At 39.3% G+C, this 19,954-nt stretch overlaps 1 protein-coding gene across 3 annotated transcripts in view; it reads right to left on the bottom strand.

The window, feature by feature from the left end:
- The window catches only part of BMPER (BMP binding endothelial regulator), a 222,194-nt gene that overhangs the window by 95,192 nt on the left and 107,048 nt on the right, over nt 1-19,954 (bottom strand). For all 3 annotated transcript variants that reach the window (XM_042476729.1, XM_042476730.1, XM_042476731.1), the window contains 3 exons: nt 15,074-15,183; nt 12,523-12,663; nt 9,256-9,360 (listed from right to left, as the gene is read on the bottom strand). In XM_042476729.1, coding sequence (XP_042332663.1) covers nt 9,256-9,360; nt 12,523-12,663; nt 15,074-15,183 — 356 coding nt within the window. The remainder of the gene's footprint in view (nt 1-9,255; nt 9,361-12,522; nt 12,664-15,073; nt 15,184-19,954) is intronic.

Genomic DNA, 19,954 nt, shown 5'->3' with positions numbered 1-19,954 from the left:
ACAGCTTACAACAGCCTAAAATGTTCACAGTTACAATAAAATACAGCAAACACAACTCAACCAATGTACAAGAGACAACTTTCAAAAAAAGTGAATGAAGAAGCATAAATTCAGCAGCATCAAATTTATCAAAAACATATGATAGAAATATATGCAACAGTGCTAAGCTACCATGTTTAATACCCTGGAAAAAAAATTTTTAAAGTCTTTTCATAGGGCTAAACAGACAGAAGGTTAGATACTAGGAAGAACTCTCCAGGGAGGGCAATTTACACAGCGGGGGCTCATTTGTTGGAGACGATACGTCATTTGATGGAGACACTGCAAAACATGAGTAAATGGCAAGATGTGGCACTAATGGTACTGAGCTATCCCACTAGATGCCTCACCCTTAAACTACTTGGTAATCTGGTCATCTATACTGGCCTGGAGTATTTTTATCATCCACCTAATCTTTTGGTTTTCCCGTTAGACACAAGAAAATGATAAAATTATCCTTACTTAGAACATGGTATGCTACCTGTAGTGTGCTTAGTTATTTCCCAGCAGTTGTTATGAAAATGCAGTAAGCATTCCAGATCCACAGATTCTGCATCCATTGATTCAACAATCCACAGTTTAAACATACAGCTGCCCCTTGCTATCTGTGGGGGATCCATTCCAGACACCCCCTGCAGATAGCAAAAAACCCATGGCCCGTTACAGACTGCCCAAAAGGGGTGGTCTCGGGCCGCTGCTGGTTGCAGCGCAGCGGAGTCGCAGCAGCCAAACCACACAACTCCTCCGCACTGCCGCCGCCATTTGTTACAGACTCTGTCTGTAACAGGGTAAGGGACGTCCCTTATGGCTGTCTGTAACCCGCCTACGTGACCTTAAGTCCCATTCTTTTTAATGGGTACATGCTCCCGCTCATGCCACTGTGTGCTTGCATGCTTGCGTGCCCATTGAAGCCAGGGCTGGCCGTCCAGGGAAGCTTAAACTGCAGATGGCAAGCCTGTGGTTGGTGTGGGCAAATCCAAAAAGCAAATCTTGATTTTGTCATTTATATAATAGCCACAATTTTACTTCATCATTGTATATAATAGCACTTGAGCATCCATGAATATTGGTGTTGATGAGGGTTCTGGAACCAAACCCCACTGGATACCAAGGGCTCACAGCATCATCTATACATACCGTATATACTGAACTATAAGTCCCTGGATTTTATAGCATGGGGGAAGATAAAGTGGTATCAAAGTCGTATAAGTGTGTAGTGTAAATACATCCTCAGGCTGGAGAGGTATCCATTCATCCTTGAAGCTTGGATTACTTTGATTTAGCTTAGCAACCTTGGACTAACTATTTCTCAGTCAGACCTACTTCAAAAAGTTGTTCTAAGGATAAAGGAGTGGGACATGGATACTACCCTATCATCATAGTGGAAGATCATGTGTGTGTTTGAGAGAGAGAGAGAGAGAGAAGATCTAATATAAAGATCATATCTACCAGGCAAATAGGCTGTAACAGGTCTTTGGCCATGGCTATGTAATTTTGACAGCTATTTGGTGCCCAAGTATCCATGCTGTGCACTTGGATTTTGCTCTGTGTTTTTGGCAAGACAAAATGTTGCTCCTTTTAGTATAAATCACCTGTTATAATACCTTTTTTTCACATCCTTTTAATGGGAAACGTACAAGCCATCCACTCTCAAAACTCTTCCCCGCCCCCACAACCACTACATCCAGAGGGAAAGATCTTAATTGGGGAAACTATACTAGCACAGATGGAAGGAATACAGCTGAATGTTGCTTAATTGCACTGGATAGTCTTACCTCTGTGTTTGCATGAAAGGACTTCAGCCATCATCCAAGCTGGAAGTGGCAGGAATTCAAGCAAAATTAGGGTCTTGCAAGCCAACCTGCTAAGGCTGGTTACTTGAGCCACCATCCTGGCACGGCTTTCTGTTTTTGTCTTGTAGAATAAGGAAGCCCATTATTACTAACATGTGCTGTTAGAGTTTGTTAGCACTGACGGCTCCCTTAGGAGTGGGCTTAAGAGATGCAATTCCATTTTTGTCTATGAATATTTATAAGCAGAACACATTTGAGAATCTAGGAATCCTGCAGAATCTTTTCCTTCCCTTCTTATTTTTCATAAGTGTTTCAGTTTTATATCCAAAGGCCATCCTTTTCTGTCTTTATTTTTACTCGTCTTTTTAAAAGACAAAACTAATTAGGATTTGGGGGGGGGGGGTGTTCCATTGTGCAACAGCAGCAGCTGCTGTTGTTTTGTGCTTAATCTGGCTCTAGAAGTATGACTAGCCACTTTTATTTTTTGTTCTTTGTAAGAATAACAGATGTGTATAAAAATGTAACATTGTCTGTGTTAGGCACGGGACGTTGTGCCCTAAATAAATCTGAAACTCACCATAAATTTATAGGTTCAAAATGTACACACAATAAATCTCCCAGAAAGCTACATACCAAAGAATCTAAATCTAAAATTCTTGCTAAATGCAGAGACCCACACATCTAATTATTAGCTTTTGTTTTTCTGTTTTTCAGATCTGCATCAATCATTTGGTGAAGTAGGCAGGTATATCCAAAATGGTCCTAGAGAACCATGATTCCAGGAAATTACAGTCTGAATCCCTGATCAGCCATGGAAACCCTCTGAGTGATCTTGGGCAAGTCATGTTCTCTCAGCCTGAGAAGAGGCAATGGCAAACTTCCCCTAAAGGAATGTTGTCAAGAAATCTCCATTATAGGTTCATCATGACTTGGAAATGACTTGAAGGCACATGACAAGATTTGGTGCGCTTCCAAACTAGTTGCAAAGAAGTGAGAGCTCTCACAGCAGATATTGATCGTTGGTGTCACCTGTGCTTTCACATCCAGTCTGTAAAAGGCACCATGAATGAAGGATGAAAGAAGCTATAAGACAAGGCCAATTATCATGCAGTATTTATAACACTCAGTGTAGACAATTGGCCATTCATCAGTTCTCTTATGTGTCTTTGCTCACCAGCAAGGACTAAGTCTGTTCAGTGGGCCTGCAAAACTGCAATGCTAATTGTCTCAACAAGCTGGGAAGAGAGACTGAAAAAATAGAAGTGGCGCTAATACTTTTCTATGAAAATAACCTTTTATTTTCAACTTTTCAGTATCTAGTATGTTCAAATACAATGATGCAGCTTCATCTCACCCCCTGGGGACCAATATTAGATTACTGAAGCACTCTATTTCAAAATCAACAGGATGGCTGAAAACATGATGTCTTTATGGTGCAAGGCTCTATATAACACCCACTGAAAATACTGTGAAGCAAGGATTGTATGATTTATTTTTATGCGAAAAGGTCCTTCTTTCTTGTGAGAAAAGGCCCACATAATAAGATATATGAGCCACAAGCTGATGAATGTGTGCACAGAAATATAACATTGTTTGTGTTAATTCATATAATATGACAAAATATTTAAAATAAAATAAATGGGATACTACTAGGTAAAGGTAAATGCTTCCCCATTGACATGATTGTTTAGTCATGTTTGACTGTAGCTCATATCCATTACTAAGCCAAGGAGACAGTGTTGCCAAAGACAACTTTATAGTCATGTGGCCAACATGACTAAACGGCAAGGCACATGGAATGCTGTAACCTTCCCAACAAAGTGGTATCTATTTATCTGCTTGCACTTTTACATGCTTTTGAACTGCTGGGTTGGCAGAAGCTGGGACTAGTGATGGTAGCACTTGGGCCTCAAACTCTCAATTTGCCAACCTTGCAGTCATCAGAGTTGGCATCTTAACCACTGAGTCACCATGTTCCCTATCATTTCACTACTATAATTTCATAATTCCCACAAGGTGGAAGAGCAGAAAGACTATTTTGGGGGAAGTTCCTATAATAATGCAAAATTCTAATCTATTAAGATTCTCCTATCCTATTGATAACATTTGGATCACAAGACCATACTTAGTTGTTGTTAACTGCTGTTAAATCAACTTTGATTTATGGCAAGCCCATGACTGAGAGACCTCCAGGTCACTCTATCATCCTATACAGCTTGGGTCCAGGCTATTTGAATTACTGTTATCTCCCTTTATGAACCCACCAGAACACTGAGATTATCCGGACAGGCCCTTCTCTCTGTCCCACCACCCTTTCAGGCATGTTTGGGGGGAATAAGAGTGAGTGCCTGCTCAGTGGCTGCTGCCAGTCTCTGGAACTCCTGCCCTAGATGCCAGGCTGGCTCCATCCTTGCTTTCCTTTCAGTGGCAGATAAAACATTTTTATGTCACAAAGCTTTCTCACACTGACAATGGGTGCTATATAAAGTTGTATAACAGTTTTATAAAGCACTTTTAAATTTTAAAGTATGTTTTTAATTTTTTTCAAATTGTTTAATTGCTTTTTTAAACTTTGTATTTTTAATGCTTTGTATTGTTTTAACTTGGACTGTTTTAAATTTTGTTAGCTGCCTTGAGTCCCTATACTGGGAGAGAGGTGGGATATAAATATATAAAATCATCATCATCATCATCCGCCCTACTCAGATCGTGTAGACTCAGGACTGTGGCTTCTTCGATTGAGTCTATCCATCTGAAATGTGATCTTTGTCTTTTCCTACCATCTTCTAGCTGATCAAACATGATTTTTCTTTTCTACTAAGCAGCATTATATTTTCTGCTGTTTGACTCCAAAGTACTACAGTTTCAGTTTAGTGATCTTGGCTTTTAGGGATAATCCAGGCTTGTTTTGCTCTAGGATCCTTTTATTGGCTGTTTTTTTTAAAGCAATCTGTGGTATCCATAGAACTCTTCTTCAGCAACTCATTTCAGATTAATTTATTTTCTTTCTGTCAGTTTTCTTCACTGTCCAGATTTCACAACCACACATAGAATTTGGAAATATCATGGCATGGACAAACCTAACTTTTGTATTCAATGATATACCTTTACACTTCAGGATCTTGTCTAGTTCCTTCTAGGCTGCCCTTCCAAATCCTGGTCTTCTGATTTCTTGATTACAGTCTCCATTGTGATTAATGACTGAGCCAAGGTATAGAAAAGCTTTAACTATTTCAATGTCTTCATCATCTATTTTAAAGTTTTGTAAATCATCTTTGGTCATAATTTTTTAAAATGATATTTTATTAAAGATTCTAACTACAATAAAACAGTATACATAGGTATAAAAGAAAAAGAATGGAGATTGGGCCTGATCCTGCCAGACCAGATGCGGATCTGGCCCAATTCCGAAGTAAACAGCCTTTACCCCAGGGTAAAATATCCCTGGTTTTGTGCTGAGTTTCCTTGAAACTCCATGGCAAAACCTGGCTGTTTACATCACTGCCTTGCATTCCTTACTTTGTCAACCATCACTGTCACTCAAAAACCACCACCCCTGATCACTACATCTGACGCGTGAACAGGGTGCCTGGCTGCAGCCACATGTCAAGGTGCGCTGTTTCCACATCAGACATGGCGACCGGGGGGGGGGGGGTGCTTCTGAATGAAAATGATTATGTGGCAGGGTAAGGAACACATGAGGATCCCGAGTTGCTGTGGGATGGGTGGGTGAACATTTACCAGTCCCTGCTCTGACCCAGAGGCTGACCTAGGTAAGAAATGGAGCTAGGAAAGAATGGGCTGAGTCTGTGGCTGTACTGTCCCGTCTGCTCAGCCCCTAACTGAATATTATTTTAGAACCATCTTTTTATATTTCAATATCATCATAAATCTTCCTTGAGTTCTAATTTCATTATATCACATAATAATGTTTCAAGTGCTATACCTACTACAGTACAAAACTTATATCCATGGGACCAGTACAAGTGGTGTCGCTTGTGTCCAAAAACAAACACACAAAAAACAGGTCTCTCTAGGCATCTGGAGATCTTTCAGCACAACTTTATGGTTAATGTTCTCCAGAAATATATGGTTCACTATTATCTGCATATTTCACTATTCATGATAAGTCTGGAAATGTATCCCTTACAGATATGAGGGTTGTACTATGCCAGAATGAGTTATAGCCCATGCAATACCTTTTCATTTATAACTATTTAAAACTCATATGAGGGCTCCTCCCAAATTCCAACCAGATGGGCATAGTTCCCTCAACACCTCTAACTCTGCAGCACATACAGTGGGCCCTTGGTATCTGCTGGGGGTTGGTTCTAGGAGCCCCTGTAGATATCAAAATCCATGGATGCTCAAGTCCCATTATATATAGTAGAATATTAAAATGGTATACTTTATATAAAATTGCAAAAGATAAAGATTTCCTCTCTGACAAGGTTGTCAAGTCATGTCCAACTGTAGGGAGCGGTGCTCATCGCCAATACTAAGCTGAAGAACCAGCACTGTCTCATCATAGGAATTTCATGGTAAAGAAACATTTCAGTGAGGGTTACTCCCGAGCTCTAGTGCACAGTGGTAGCGCCATCATGGTCCACTGAGGGGCCGCCATGATGACGCAAGTGTGGCACAGCATCCGCATGTCATGGTGCTGCACTTGTGTCATTGACATGCCACAGTATGCCAATGATACACTCATGGTGGTGGCCACGCACACCAAGAAGAACCTGCTTTTAGCGGGTTCTTTTTGGTGTGGAAGGAGCCCACGTGATTTGGTTGCTGTGGACTCCCTCAGGAACAAAAATGGGCAGCTCCAGCCTGCCCTTTCAGGGCGGCCTAAAAAGTCCTTATAGCTTGCAAAATGGAGCAGAGAGAGAAGCAAGTGGATTTAAATGGAGAGGTTTTTTCCATAGGAAGCAAAGGCTTGCAAAATGGACCAGAGAAAGAAGCAAGTGTTTTTTAATGGGGAGTTTTTCCGATAGGAAGCAAAGGCTTGCAGAATGGACTGGAGGGGGAAGGAATTGATGTTCAATGGAGATTGGGGCATCAGGCTTGCTTGCTTTAGGACCCTTCTAAGCACTACTGGTGTATTGACCCTTATATAAGTCTACCCCAAAATTCAATACAGTGGTGCCTTGGGTTACGAAATTAATTCGTTCCGCCGCCGCTTTCGTAACCCGAAAAGCATTCGCAAGCCTAAATGCCATAGGCGCTAATGGGGAAAAGCCGCGATTTCGTGCGAAAAAGCCGAAAAAAGCACCAAAAATTTTTTCGTAACCCGAAAAAACATTCGTAACCCGGAACAATTATTTCCTATGGGATTTTTTCGTATCCCGGAAATTTCGTAACCTGGGTATTTCGTATCCCGGGGTACCACTGTATCAATGTTGGGGCATAAATTTCTCGACTTATAGCTGAATGTATATGGTAAATAGGAAACCCTATCTATATAATGAGGGGAAAGAGAATGCATAAGTTTCTTCCAACAAGTAGTTACACAAAAAACATATATATACAGAAAAAATGTGCTTAGACCTAGGCCTGTGCTTGAACCATCATTTTTGAATTGTTATATCTCTATAATATATATCTATAAAGGAAGGAATTAGCAAGTGAGGCTTGACAGCACTGCCAATATTTTTGATATTTCTGTTTATGCTTTTTTTTACAGTGCTGCATAGAATTTATATATGCTCTGAATTGCCTTAGGAAACAGGAATAGACATGTCATTCGGTCCTCTGGGAAGACTCTGCTACAACCTAAGAAGACCAGACTTTCAGTGGTGACCAAGAGGACCTTCTTATCAGCTGCTCCCATGCTCTGGAAGAACCTGCCAGATGAGATCCACCATGTTACCACCTTGGAAGCCTTTAAAAAGGCTATTAAGATGGATCTCTTCTGGCAGGCTTTCCAGACTAGGTTAGATCCATTAGACTTGCCTCCCCCCTCTAATGATACCTCTATTGTTCCAATATCAAAATTGATTGATACCATCCCTCCCCATCCCCCCCCCCACATCTCTTGCGCTAATCGGCCCAAATTTTTAGTGTATTCCTATTGGACAGTTTTAAATGTGGATGTTTAATCTCTTTTTATGGGTTGATCACTGTTTTTATGACTGGGGGGAGGGTTGAGGTTTGGGGGTTTTTTAATTGTATTTTTTAATTGTTTGATGTTTTAATTATAGTGTTGGAATCCGTTCTGATTCCTTTGGGGAAAGCGGAGTACAAATAATAATAATAATAATAATAATTATTATTATTATTATTATTATTATTATTATTATTATTATTATTAAAATATTATTATTCACGGATGGAAAGAGTAATCACAATAATTTACTTTGTAGGAAAACACTACTTTCTCCAACCAAAGACAGAAACATACTACTTTCTCCAAGCGAATGTGGATTAATATAAATTCAAATACATTCAGCTATACAGGAAGCTCAATACAGCTGTATGTGTATTAACCCAATTATCAAGACAATGCTGAACACATCTTTTTTTATCCATTCCTTATTTTACTTCTGCTGGAAACAGCAGCTTGACAACTTAAACTTTAGTCACAAACATGCTTAGAAGCAAGTAAATTCTGCTGAAATCAATTAGGCATACTTCCAGGTAAGTGAGCTTCCAGAATGACAGCTCTGCACACCATCAACAAATAAGTATTATGCACATATTCCATCTTTCCCCCCACCATAGCATTCTTTTAAAATTAGAAAAAAGGGAGAGGTAGGAAGGAAATATTTGCAAAATGGAAAATGACATCTGTACCCCACCATAAAATTTAAAGAATGAAACAGGGCCTAATTTGAAAACACCAAAAGTGTAATTAATCAGGTCCAAACATTTTTAAAACCACACTTATTAAGTAACATTGTGCTGTCTAAGGCAAAGTAATAGAGAGCTCTCCGACCCATCCTAGGTGTACAGTTATTAGATCCATCCAAGCTATTTTGGCATATAAAGCAGAGAATCCCACAACCATGTATCCCCATTTTAAAAAATATGTAAATCATAGTAAATGATTTCTTTTTTTAAAAAAAAAAATGCTGCTCTATCGGGACATCCGAGATCTATTGCCTGAGGCAACTATTTCATCCTGTCTAATAGCAGAATGGGCCTTTATTAATAATGGCAAAGAGAGCGACAAAGAGAGAGAAACCAAAAAAGAAGGAATGGAGCAGACTAAAAAGAATGAAGAAAAAAATAGGAATGGAAAAAATGTGGACTGGAGATAAATGCCTAGAGGAAAGCAGAACCAGGGGAAACATGTGTTAAACTGTTCTGAATACTATACTCAGTCACAGAACCTGAGATTGCTCTCCTTTTACCAAAATCTGCTTCTACCAAGCCTGCCACAGTTTTTGCTAATGGGGGGATGGACACTCAGTGTTACACTCACATGAGGGCAGCTGATGACTGGAACGCAGTGCTTCTTGCGACATTCGGTCTTGCCTTTCATACAAGCACAGATGGTGCAGTTAACGGAAGACCACATCTCTCCATCCTGCAGGACGGAGAACATGATACAGCCATCAGCTGGGGTGGGAGAAGAACACTATTCCAGTAGTGCATCATCCTCTCATACAAGCAAAAAAGCAACACTCTCCCTATTAGAGTTATGTCATTGTTTAGTCTAAATTAGTTATGAAGTGTCCATCTCCACCCTGGACGTAGGGTGGAAATCCATCAGGGATAATTTTTCCTTTTGGTCCTTTGAGATAGGGGGATATTATTCCACATTTAATGAAGACACGTTAAAACATTTTTTTAAAAAATCAACATTCTAATTAGTTGCCTTTTCTCCTGAAAAACATTCTTTTTGCAATTGTCCAAAATCACGATTGTCTCATATGGAATGACATAATTAGAAAAATCTGACTCAATATGGCCACTGTGATTGGCATGTTTAAGTTACTGCACATGAAAATATTTGATTAGAATGTCAGGACACAGCAAATTTATTCCCAGATGTGGCACCATTCTAGTTTAATCCAAGAATATATTTAATACTGCATATAAATTTGGATTACTTACAATGCTAAGGCAGACATCTGATCTGCTAAACATCTGAAAATGTTTAGAACAGACAGAGAACCAAAAACCTCACAATCCTAAATTCAAACAGGTACTAAACCCACCCATTCCTCCCCTCTCAATGACCCCATGAATTGCTTGAATAATCCCATTACAGTGGGGCCTTATTATCCACAGGCTTGCCATCTGCAGATCTGAGCATCTGCAGATCTGAGCATCCGCAGATGGCAAGCCCCATTATACCAAATGGCGGCACATACATGTGGCCACACTAGTGGGCACTTACATGTTGCACTACCATTAGGGACAATGGGAGTTGAGGTCTCATGTTTTTTAGTTTCTGCGGGGTGTGTGGGTGGTGTCCGTAATGAATCCCTCACAGATATCAAGGTCCAGCTATACAAATATCTTTGTGGATCCCATGTGACAAATGACATTACCAAAGTGTTTACCAATAGCCTAGCACCAGTTCTTTCATAGACAGCACATGCAAACTATTCATTTATAGGAATGAAATAACAATAGGGCAGATAATAAAAGAACAGAAACAACAAAAAAGGATGTTTATGGATCTTTATGATCCAAAGCACAATAGGAGGATACAGGTTTTTTTTAAAAAAAAATCAAACTATTATAATCAATATCATTATCCTGCTAACAATATTTATAAACTTTATTAACTTTTGAGTGTGATATGAATTTTTATGACTTAGAACTACACAACAAAATTCTAGTACTACTATTACTTTCCTCACTCTTTACCTTTTCTAAAATATGTGCTAAATCCAATATTAACTCCTAATTAAAGTAGATCAATTGAAATCAATGGGATGTAAATTACTTCTAATAAGTTTCACTCATTTCAGGAGGTAATTGGGACTAAAACTGGACTGCTGGAGCACTGACCAGTCTTCATGCACAAACAGTCTCTTGATGGGAGAACTTGCACTGTTGCTTGTGAACAACTATTAAGGTACTTCAAACATGGAACTTTGTTTCAACAGATCACACATCTGTGATTTCTAACTTGGAACTCTGTCTTCATTAAAGTCACATACTACACTTTTGAGATGGAAAGGGATTTTGTAACATCTTTCAGACTAAAGGAAAGATGCTGTTGCATAAACTTTCATAGTTTTAGGTCCAAACCACACTGCGGAAATAATCCCATTCCAGACCACTTTAATTGCCCTGGCTCAATGTTAGGGAATCCTGAGAATTGAAGTTTTCTGTGGCACCAGAGCTCTTTGACAGAGAAGGATAAATGTCTCACAAAACTACAGTTCCCAGGATTCCCTACAATTGAGCCAGGCCAGTTAAAGGGGTCTCAAACTGGATTATTTCTGCAGTATGTTTTGGACTTGAGTCTCAAAGGTGCTACAAGATCCCTCTGCATATGGATATTCCAGACTAACACAGCTATGTCTCTGAATTCTACACTTTCTACAGCTCATCTCTAAGACGTGAATCTACTTCTTAACAGTTGCCTACATAGGTATCCCATGAGGTTACAGCACTCTTCCCTTCTGCCCATTCAGTTAGAATGATTGTGGCCCTCTGGGGTTTGTGGCCCTCAAAGTTTGATATTTGAAATTTATACTTTTTGGAACATTTTCAAACTGTGGATGCTTGAATCCATGTATAAAAAATCAGTGTATAAGAAGGGCCAACTATATGTGTCTATAGGGGGATGAGATTCAAGATCTGGGGTGCACCTACAGTAGCCCTTTGGACACATGACAATAATCACAAGGCATCTGTCATTGCCCTACTGCTCCTTATTAGACACATGTATGCAGAAAGAATGTAAGTTAAGAAGGAGACAACTGATTGGGTATATAATTCTTCTTTTTCACATAAGCTCTAAGTGAATGAAGAGTAGTTTCTTTCACTATACTGTAAACAGCATTTTCATAGCCTACATAACACTGCAGCTTTGTCCAAAGTGTGTGGGGGGGAGCAGTATTGGCTGGATAAATACTGTGTGCATAAGGGATTTAACTTTTCATCTGATCCCAGGATCTCTCAACACACAGATGGTGCACACAGTGACAGAAATCACTTCCAACAGAAAGATGCAGGAGGGAGAGAAACCCTGCACCACTTGAGAAAACAAACAGCCGTACAGTAATATGGGAAGTGTTTTGGAGGGAATCCCCAATGACCTTGCGTGGGAGGAGAGTCGGAGTGGATTATGACCGCACAGCTTCCCAGTTCATGAAGCACTGTCTGTACTTATAACTGTGTACTGAATTGTATCCAGAAAAGCAAATTAAACTCCGATTGGCTTACTTGGGGGTGGGAGTGGGAGGAGGGGTTCCCTTTTGGCTGGGCTGTTGTCTTACAGCCCTCAGAGAAATACCTTTCTGATAGCTATCAGGAATCTGCTCAAGAAAGTGAATCATCTATTCTGTACATTTTATGGCAAAAAGCAGCATCTTCATTCTCTGCCAAGGGAGAAAGGAGTAGGCCTACAAGGCTATTGTACTGGCTAAAGTAACCGTGTTGAATCCCTCTGCCTTATTTTAAGGGTCATTGCATAAAATTGATTTGGCTAAAAATTACAGCTTAGTATGTGTTACATCCTAATAATAATTCAGGTGTCCCAATAGAGCTTTGTGTGGACATTTACCCGGAAGATCTTGTTGCCAAACTTGCACACTTTTGTTTCCTCGGGAGACATGTAAGAGATGCATTCCTTGCAGCATTGTTCTTTGGTTCTGGTGCAATCTCCAGGTGATAAGCATGTCTTCTTACACAGCACAGTAGAATCCTACAAAAAAGGAAGGAAAAAAGATACTGCAGATGAATGATGATATTCCCTCCTCAATTAAGGACCATTAGATACATCCAGTGGCAACCAATTTGTACCACAACTACTTGGTTTAGTCAGTATATACTGGATCTTTCACAGAGATATTAACATGAGGAATGTGTTCATGTTATCTTCCACATAGCAGGAGCACCTTTAACATTTTAACAAATGGGTTTGCTATCACTAAAATGTCCTTTTGATGACAGAGGAGGTCATGTCTTTTCTTCTCCTCTTTAGGGTTGCATGGGGTCCTCAACTGTTTCAGTGCTTTCTGGTATGGGTGGTGTTTGTAATAAGGTATGCTGGGGAAGCATACAAGAGAATACTTCTGATTTTGGAGGGAGCTCCTTACACAGTGAGTAGCAATAGCAATTGCAAGTACATTTACCACTTATCAGTGCACTTAAACACTTCCTTAGCAGTTGCTAAATTGGTAAATTGGAAACATTGTGTAAGCTAATTGCCCCAACAAGCTGAGTACTCATTTTAGCAACCTACGGAAGGATGCAAGGCTGAGTAGACTCCCCCAGCCTGAGATCGAACTCACAACCTTGTGGCTGCAGTACCAGCATTTAACCACTGCACCACCAGGGCTTCCAGGTGTAAAAGAGCACTATCAGAATAACAGGCCCTTTTCCTTTACAGGAGCCCAATAACCAACTATCTTTGCATTAGCAACATCCACATCATACTTGAAACTCAATCTTCATGCAGAGAAACTCAAGATAGCTGTGTGAGTACAAAATTTTTTTGCTGAACTATATTTTTTTTAATAAAAAATCCTTTCAACAGGATTTATAAAAGCACAAATATATTCTGTAAGGTGAGTGCAATGGGCCCATAACTCATGCACATAATCAGTGACACACCAAGATGAAATCAACCTACCAGACATATATAGGTAGTCACTAGGAACTTGATAACACTCTTGGTTTTGCTGACTAGCCAGTGATGCAAAAGGTCAACATTGCCTTCAGTAATCTGACAGGATTATACTTGGTGGCTTCTGGCTTGATGGTTCATAAGACCCTTGACCTCAGGGTTCCATGCTGTACATAGTTAGGAAGGCAACAGAACTAGGGTTTGGGGGAGAAATGGAATGGAGTACTCTGTCCTGCCATTACCACTGCACTTTATTTCTATCATGGCTGTCAAGGAGACAACATTTGCTCCTCTGGAGCTGGTACGGAAATGGGACAGTTGCCTGTTCCAAATTGGCAAAGACACCACATCAGGGGTGGCCAGGTGACACAGAGAGATCTCTCCCACAGACCTCCAAAAACATGAGTGAACTTCCTGTCTATGCTGTTACAAGTGAGTACAAACCGATTTCAGGCAGCGAGATGCTCATGGTGGGCTGCATTGTTTATTCTACATCTTCCTTCAGAAAATAAACAAGAGTTGTTCACTCGAACAAGCAGCCTTTCTCAGTTTCTCACTGTACGTTTTGTTAACTAAGAGCCTGTACTGACTGGAACTTTGTGCCGGCCTGCAAGCGAACTAGGGCTGCACTAGGGCTGAGTGTTCACACACTCAAAGCCCTTGTTGTGTCGCTCGGCTGCCATAATGGCATGCGCACATGCACATGGAGTGCACCATGATGACGTACATGCAGTGCAGTGCCTAAAGGGCACTGGACAGAAGGGGTGTCATCATGGCGTGCAAGCTTGCCTGTGGTGCCCCTTCCGGGATGCCAAAAGGACCCACTGAGAGAAAGACAACAGGGAAGTCTAGCTACTTCTGTCTCCATCTGGTGCTCCTGAAGGCATACAGACTCCTCTGAAAACATAGTTGCATATTTCTCCACTTTCAAAATATTTAAGAGATGATGATATTGTGGAAGTGTATTGTCTCCACACAATGGAGACACACAAATGTGGCATTCATGTGGTCTAGGAAGAAAGCTCATGCCCATTCCCATGGAGCCCAATTTCTTTATTCTTAGATGTATTACTGCAAGTCAGTGGAAGAAAATGTCTTAGCCTCTAAACCGCAGGATGAGTCTCCCTTATCTGGAATTCCGAAATCTGAAATAGTCCAAAATCTAAAATTGTCCACATGGGTAGCTGAGATAGTGACACATTTGCTTTCTGATGGTTTGATGTACAAAAACTTTGTTTTGCACACACATATATTAACAATATTATGTATAAAATCAACTTCTTGCTATGTGTAACTATAAATAATTTTCATGTTTATACCTGGAGCACATCTCCAAGATATCTTATTATGTATATGCAAATATTCCAAAATCTAAAACACTTCTGGTCCTAAGCATTTTGGATAAGGGAGACTCAACTTGCACAGAAATGTTGGTGCTGCATCCTAAAAATAACTTTCATTAAGAGATGGGTTATTACTGACTCACCCTGCATGTACATTTTGTACAATTGTCATATGCAAAGGAGGCTCCATTGTCATAAACATCGCTGTGAAAGAGACAGCTTCCAAATGGGAGATCAAACACTTTCCTCTGTCCTAGATATAAATAACAGGAAAAGAAACAGAATGTGGTTGAAAAGGAATGAAGCTGGTCAACAAAGATTGCTGTGATTACTATTACACAGTCAAGGCTCATCTGCTGCCTATTGTTGGGTGCATTGCTCTATTTGATTTGTGTTTTTTTTATTGGATTGTAATTTTCTCTTTAGTAGACCACAATCATCTGAGCTAAAGACAGGGAACTAGAAATAACACTGGAGACTCTGTTACACAACTTGTGAAAAAAATGAATTCTGAAGTGATTTATGGAAGTATGATCATCAAACAGCCCAGTGCCAGATATTCTTACAAGAACTTATCATCCTGGGTCCGATGCAAAGATTCCACTCGCCACAGTCCTCCTGTCTGACATTCCTTCAAGTGGCAGAATCCAGAAAATGGACCTTGAGCCTTATCTATACATAAAATACACTCTGCCACTGAAAAATATTTGATTTAAAATATGCTTTTAAGAATCTATCTGCATTACAGAAAACAGTCTATCACCACTTTATGCCATAGCTCCACTCTTCAAATTCCAACAATTTGTAGTTTGGTAAGGTATTTAAAATTCTGTGTTACAAAAACTCTTGTGCATGCTCCTAAACAAAACAGCAATGCTAAGTTCCTCATCAAACTACAAATCTCAAGATTCCATAGAATGGATCCATAACAATGAAAGTGGTCGCAAAATGCTGTAACTCTGTAGTGTAAATACACAATAAGCAAGGATAGGTAACTTTGAAGAGCACACCAGCTCCCCATGGGATCTTGGATGGCCATTCCCTACTTCACTTCCTACCATGATATTATTCTCAAACTTATGCTTTTCCTTCCCTATTCTTTCTAAGTTTTGAATGTAGATGTTGTCCTTCATTTATGAGAGATGCCTATCCATAGATCAGAAGCTGTAACTACCACACCTCTAGTCCTATATGCTTGATTGCCCTCACACTCATCATCGTTTTTGACAACTTATGCCACTTCTGTACAGAAATACTGATATATCCTTATAACAAAAACTGCAATGTACTTTATTCCAGCTTCACACTTTGAGGAAATGAATCTGTGAATAAGTGACTTGTTTAGGAGGACCACATTGGCTCAGTTATACTCAGGCTAACAAACTACATGCTAAATAAATAATCAGTAATCCTTCGATGCCTCTGGAGATTGTTAGTATCTGTGATAGCAAAAAAATAATTAAAAATCAATCAAATTGAATATTTGTCAATCAAACTGGACAACATAATTAAATCTATTTTTTAAATAAAAGTGGTTGATTTAAGTTGGATGTTGGCATTAATATCTCTCCAGAATTAAGTTAATAACTTATTGCTAATTAAATGAGCCACAGTTCTAAAGAGCCAACCAAGTTTACATCAGCCGGTTAGCCAAAACCTAGTTCAATTTTTGAAATACCATGTCTCACTATTGTTTAGTCTCTCAAGGTTGGGGAATAACAAGGTTTGGGTCACAAGTAGTAAGGACAGTTCTGAAGAGGGAGTGGTATGGTTTGTTTTCAGATGGTACTCATTTTCTACACTGAATACCACATGTAGTCTCCTCATCTGTCCCAGGGACATGGAATTCTGAAGCTTATAATTCTAGGAAATTTGTTGGGATCCACAAGAGAGGCAGCAAGCTAAAGATATCAGAAAGGTAAAGCTATTATAAAGCAGGGAGTAAGAAAAAGCAAATCATATATATGGTGGAGTATGTGAGAAAAGAGGTTTTAAAAAATGCATGTGTTTCCTTCTCTCCAAAGCTCAAAACAGGGATGAGGAGAGAGAAATTAAATTATGGATGAAATTTTTCACCTTTCTTTTCATCTGGCTTTTATAGAACTAATGCTACATGAATTAAAACACCAACTGAAAATTAAAAACATCTCCTTTTCAATATAAACGCAATCAAATTAGATTGTTTAGCTTAATAACGGTTAACATGTTATTTCTTTCCTACTAAATTTCTCATTTCTGATTAGTATGCAACACTACATGCTGCAATGTGATATATTCTATCTTTCAGTAATGCAATTTCAAATCAGGGACGCATCATATATCACTTTGGAGACCATAGTATATGGATGTAATCATATAATTCCAGTGTGAATTGTTGTTTTGGTCCAATAATTGTGGCAGCTGTTTGTTCTACTGATTTTTCAAGCATATGACTTCAGTAATAACACAACATAATAAAGGAATATGAGATTCTGCTACATGTTATTCTAATTGATCCACCACAAGCAGGACACAAGGATAAATAGCCTTCTCCTGCTTTGGTGCCCTTGAAACGGGTAATCATAGGCATATAATCTTTCAATCTGGGGTGCCATCTAGCCTCTGTATCTTGTATCCAGTGATACCTTATTTTCCTTGCAGTTGTCCTTCCTTTTAAAGAAATCTGTTTCCTATCATATCCTGTAGCTGTGAATTCCATAAGTTATTTTGTGTTTCACGAAAAAGTATTTCCTCTTCCTTGATTGCAGGGCCACCTCTTTAAAAAGGCTAGATTCTACAAGTCAGACAGTCATTTCAGCACTTGTCCTTGCTCAGCTACACAAGGTAGTACTGTAAGTGAAATAGGACAGAGAGCAGGAGGGAGAAGCTGTGGCAGTGTTAGAAAAAAGTGATGCTGAAGGTTTTTGTGAAATTAGTAGTGGGCATGTAAAAAGTTTTAATCAGGAAAGATCAAGAAACTGAGATTAGGTGTGAGCAAAATGCATAAAAGGTCTTAAAAATTAGACAATCAATTATTTTACATTACATCTTTTAGGGAAGAACAAATTGAGGGAGCCCTGGCTCCCCATTCTCCTCAGTGCCATGGGACACTTTGCTCATTTGGAGTATTCACCAACATTGCAGAGAATATGGGACACCTTGCCTGTGCAGTGCTCTTCTTATCTATCACAGCAATTACATGTAAGCTACAACTAGTATATATGAGCAAATATGCATTTACATGTCACAACCTTTCCTTTAAGTCCATTTTAGCAAAGCTTGCACATTTTCTTTTTATGTCAAATTAGCCTTGATAAAGAGATACATTTTTAAACTGTCTAGTGACAAGATAAAATCTTAGGCCTGTTACAGACTGCAAAAATAAAGCTGCTTTGAGTCTCTTTGGAGGTATGCTATTTAAATGCTGCATGAGTCCTAAGAGTCCAGAGGTCGCGCCAAAGCCACACTCCATTCCTAAGCACTGGAGGGCAGCTTTGGTGCAGCTTCCGGATTCTTAGGATGCATGCATCATTTAAACAGCATACCTCCAAAGAGACCTGAAGAAGCTTTATTTTGGCAGTCTGTAACAGGCCTTAGTCTTATTTTGTATGCTTTATTATCAATATAACAGTCCCATTTTAATTATGTTTTAATATGGTACTGGATTGTTGTATGGTTGCAAAAGCCTGGTCAGCTAATGTAGAATAAACTTGATTGATTGATTGTATGGTAATAAAATGCATGCTAGTATATGTCAGCAAATGAGTACCATTTGTTTTTCTGATATAAAAAAAGAGTACCCTATCACAGTTTGGTTATAATGTATTGGGGCATTTAGCTTCAGATGCCGTGTGTCTTTAACCAATCTCATCTGCTGTAAGCAGACAGTCAAATGATCCCCACCTGCCCTAATATACTTGATTCTTAAACAAGCACACAACTTTAAAAAGGCACAGTACATCCTGCAGAACAATCTCCTTGATGTAATGTTTTGAGTTAGAAAGCAGTAATCACTAAGTGATGATGTGCACCAGCCCAGAAGATAATTCGGTACAACTTTTATGGCATGCCAGCCAAGTCTTGCAGGATATGAAAAATCCCAGTCAACGCCAAGACTATCCTATGAAAATCAGTTCAAGATGTTCAGCATTCCCATTTGGGACAACACATCCTTTGCACTGTGCATTGCATGGAGACACATTATACTGGTCTGGCAGTGCTAGAAAGCCATGAATGACATATCTAGTATATTCACTAACAAAGCCTCTTGCTCAACTGTATCCTCCCTAAAGGCAATTGCATTACAACATCTCCCATTTAGACTGTGGGCACATGAGGAAGCAAGGCATTTTGCCCCCCCCCCAACAGATGCACCACTGAAACCAATCTTGCACTATGGTAAAAAAAAATGCTACGACACTGCTGTTGAAGTGTGCAACACCAACAAGGCTCATGGGTACATATTTTAAATAGCACATGAATAGTGCACACATTTGAATACAACTCTTATGTTCCAAAACATATTCCTTGGATGGCCTGCACCATTCAAATCACACCAAAGGTATGCAATTGTCTAGCTTGGAATTAACTGGTTACATAATAACTAGTTACTTGTAATTAATGATCCTCCACCAGCATCACAGATATAGATAAGTTACATAAGGCTTATTGAACCAAAAGGAGTTACTGGAATTTTTTGTGTTTATAGTTATGGGGTATGTGGCTTCAATAAATGGTGGGAGAGGTATATCACAGGGTCAAGAGATAGCTGCTGCTCTGATATAGTTATGGAGCTCATTCTCTGATATACTTATGGAGATGATAAGGAGACTATTTTGGACTACAGGTTAAAAGGCTTCAATATTCATTTGTTGTATATATATATACATACACACACACACACACACACACTTAAAAAGAAACTATATCATTTCTCAGAAGTTATGTTTTTGAGAAATGGAAAAGGAAAGAGTTAAATTTCAAAGTATAAATATAACATTCACTATTTACCAGGTCAGACCATCCAACATAGAAATGAATCTGAC

The sequence above is a fragment of the Sceloporus undulatus genome, chromosome 6, assembly GCF_019175285.1.
Source record: "Sceloporus undulatus isolate JIND9_A2432 ecotype Alabama chromosome 6, SceUnd_v1.1, whole genome shotgun sequence".
Classification (NCBI taxonomy): domain Eukaryota; kingdom Metazoa; phylum Chordata; class Lepidosauria; order Squamata; family Phrynosomatidae; genus Sceloporus; species Sceloporus undulatus.
Note: the sequence above shows the minus strand (reverse complement) of the source record. Positions and strands in the feature narration are given on the sequence as shown.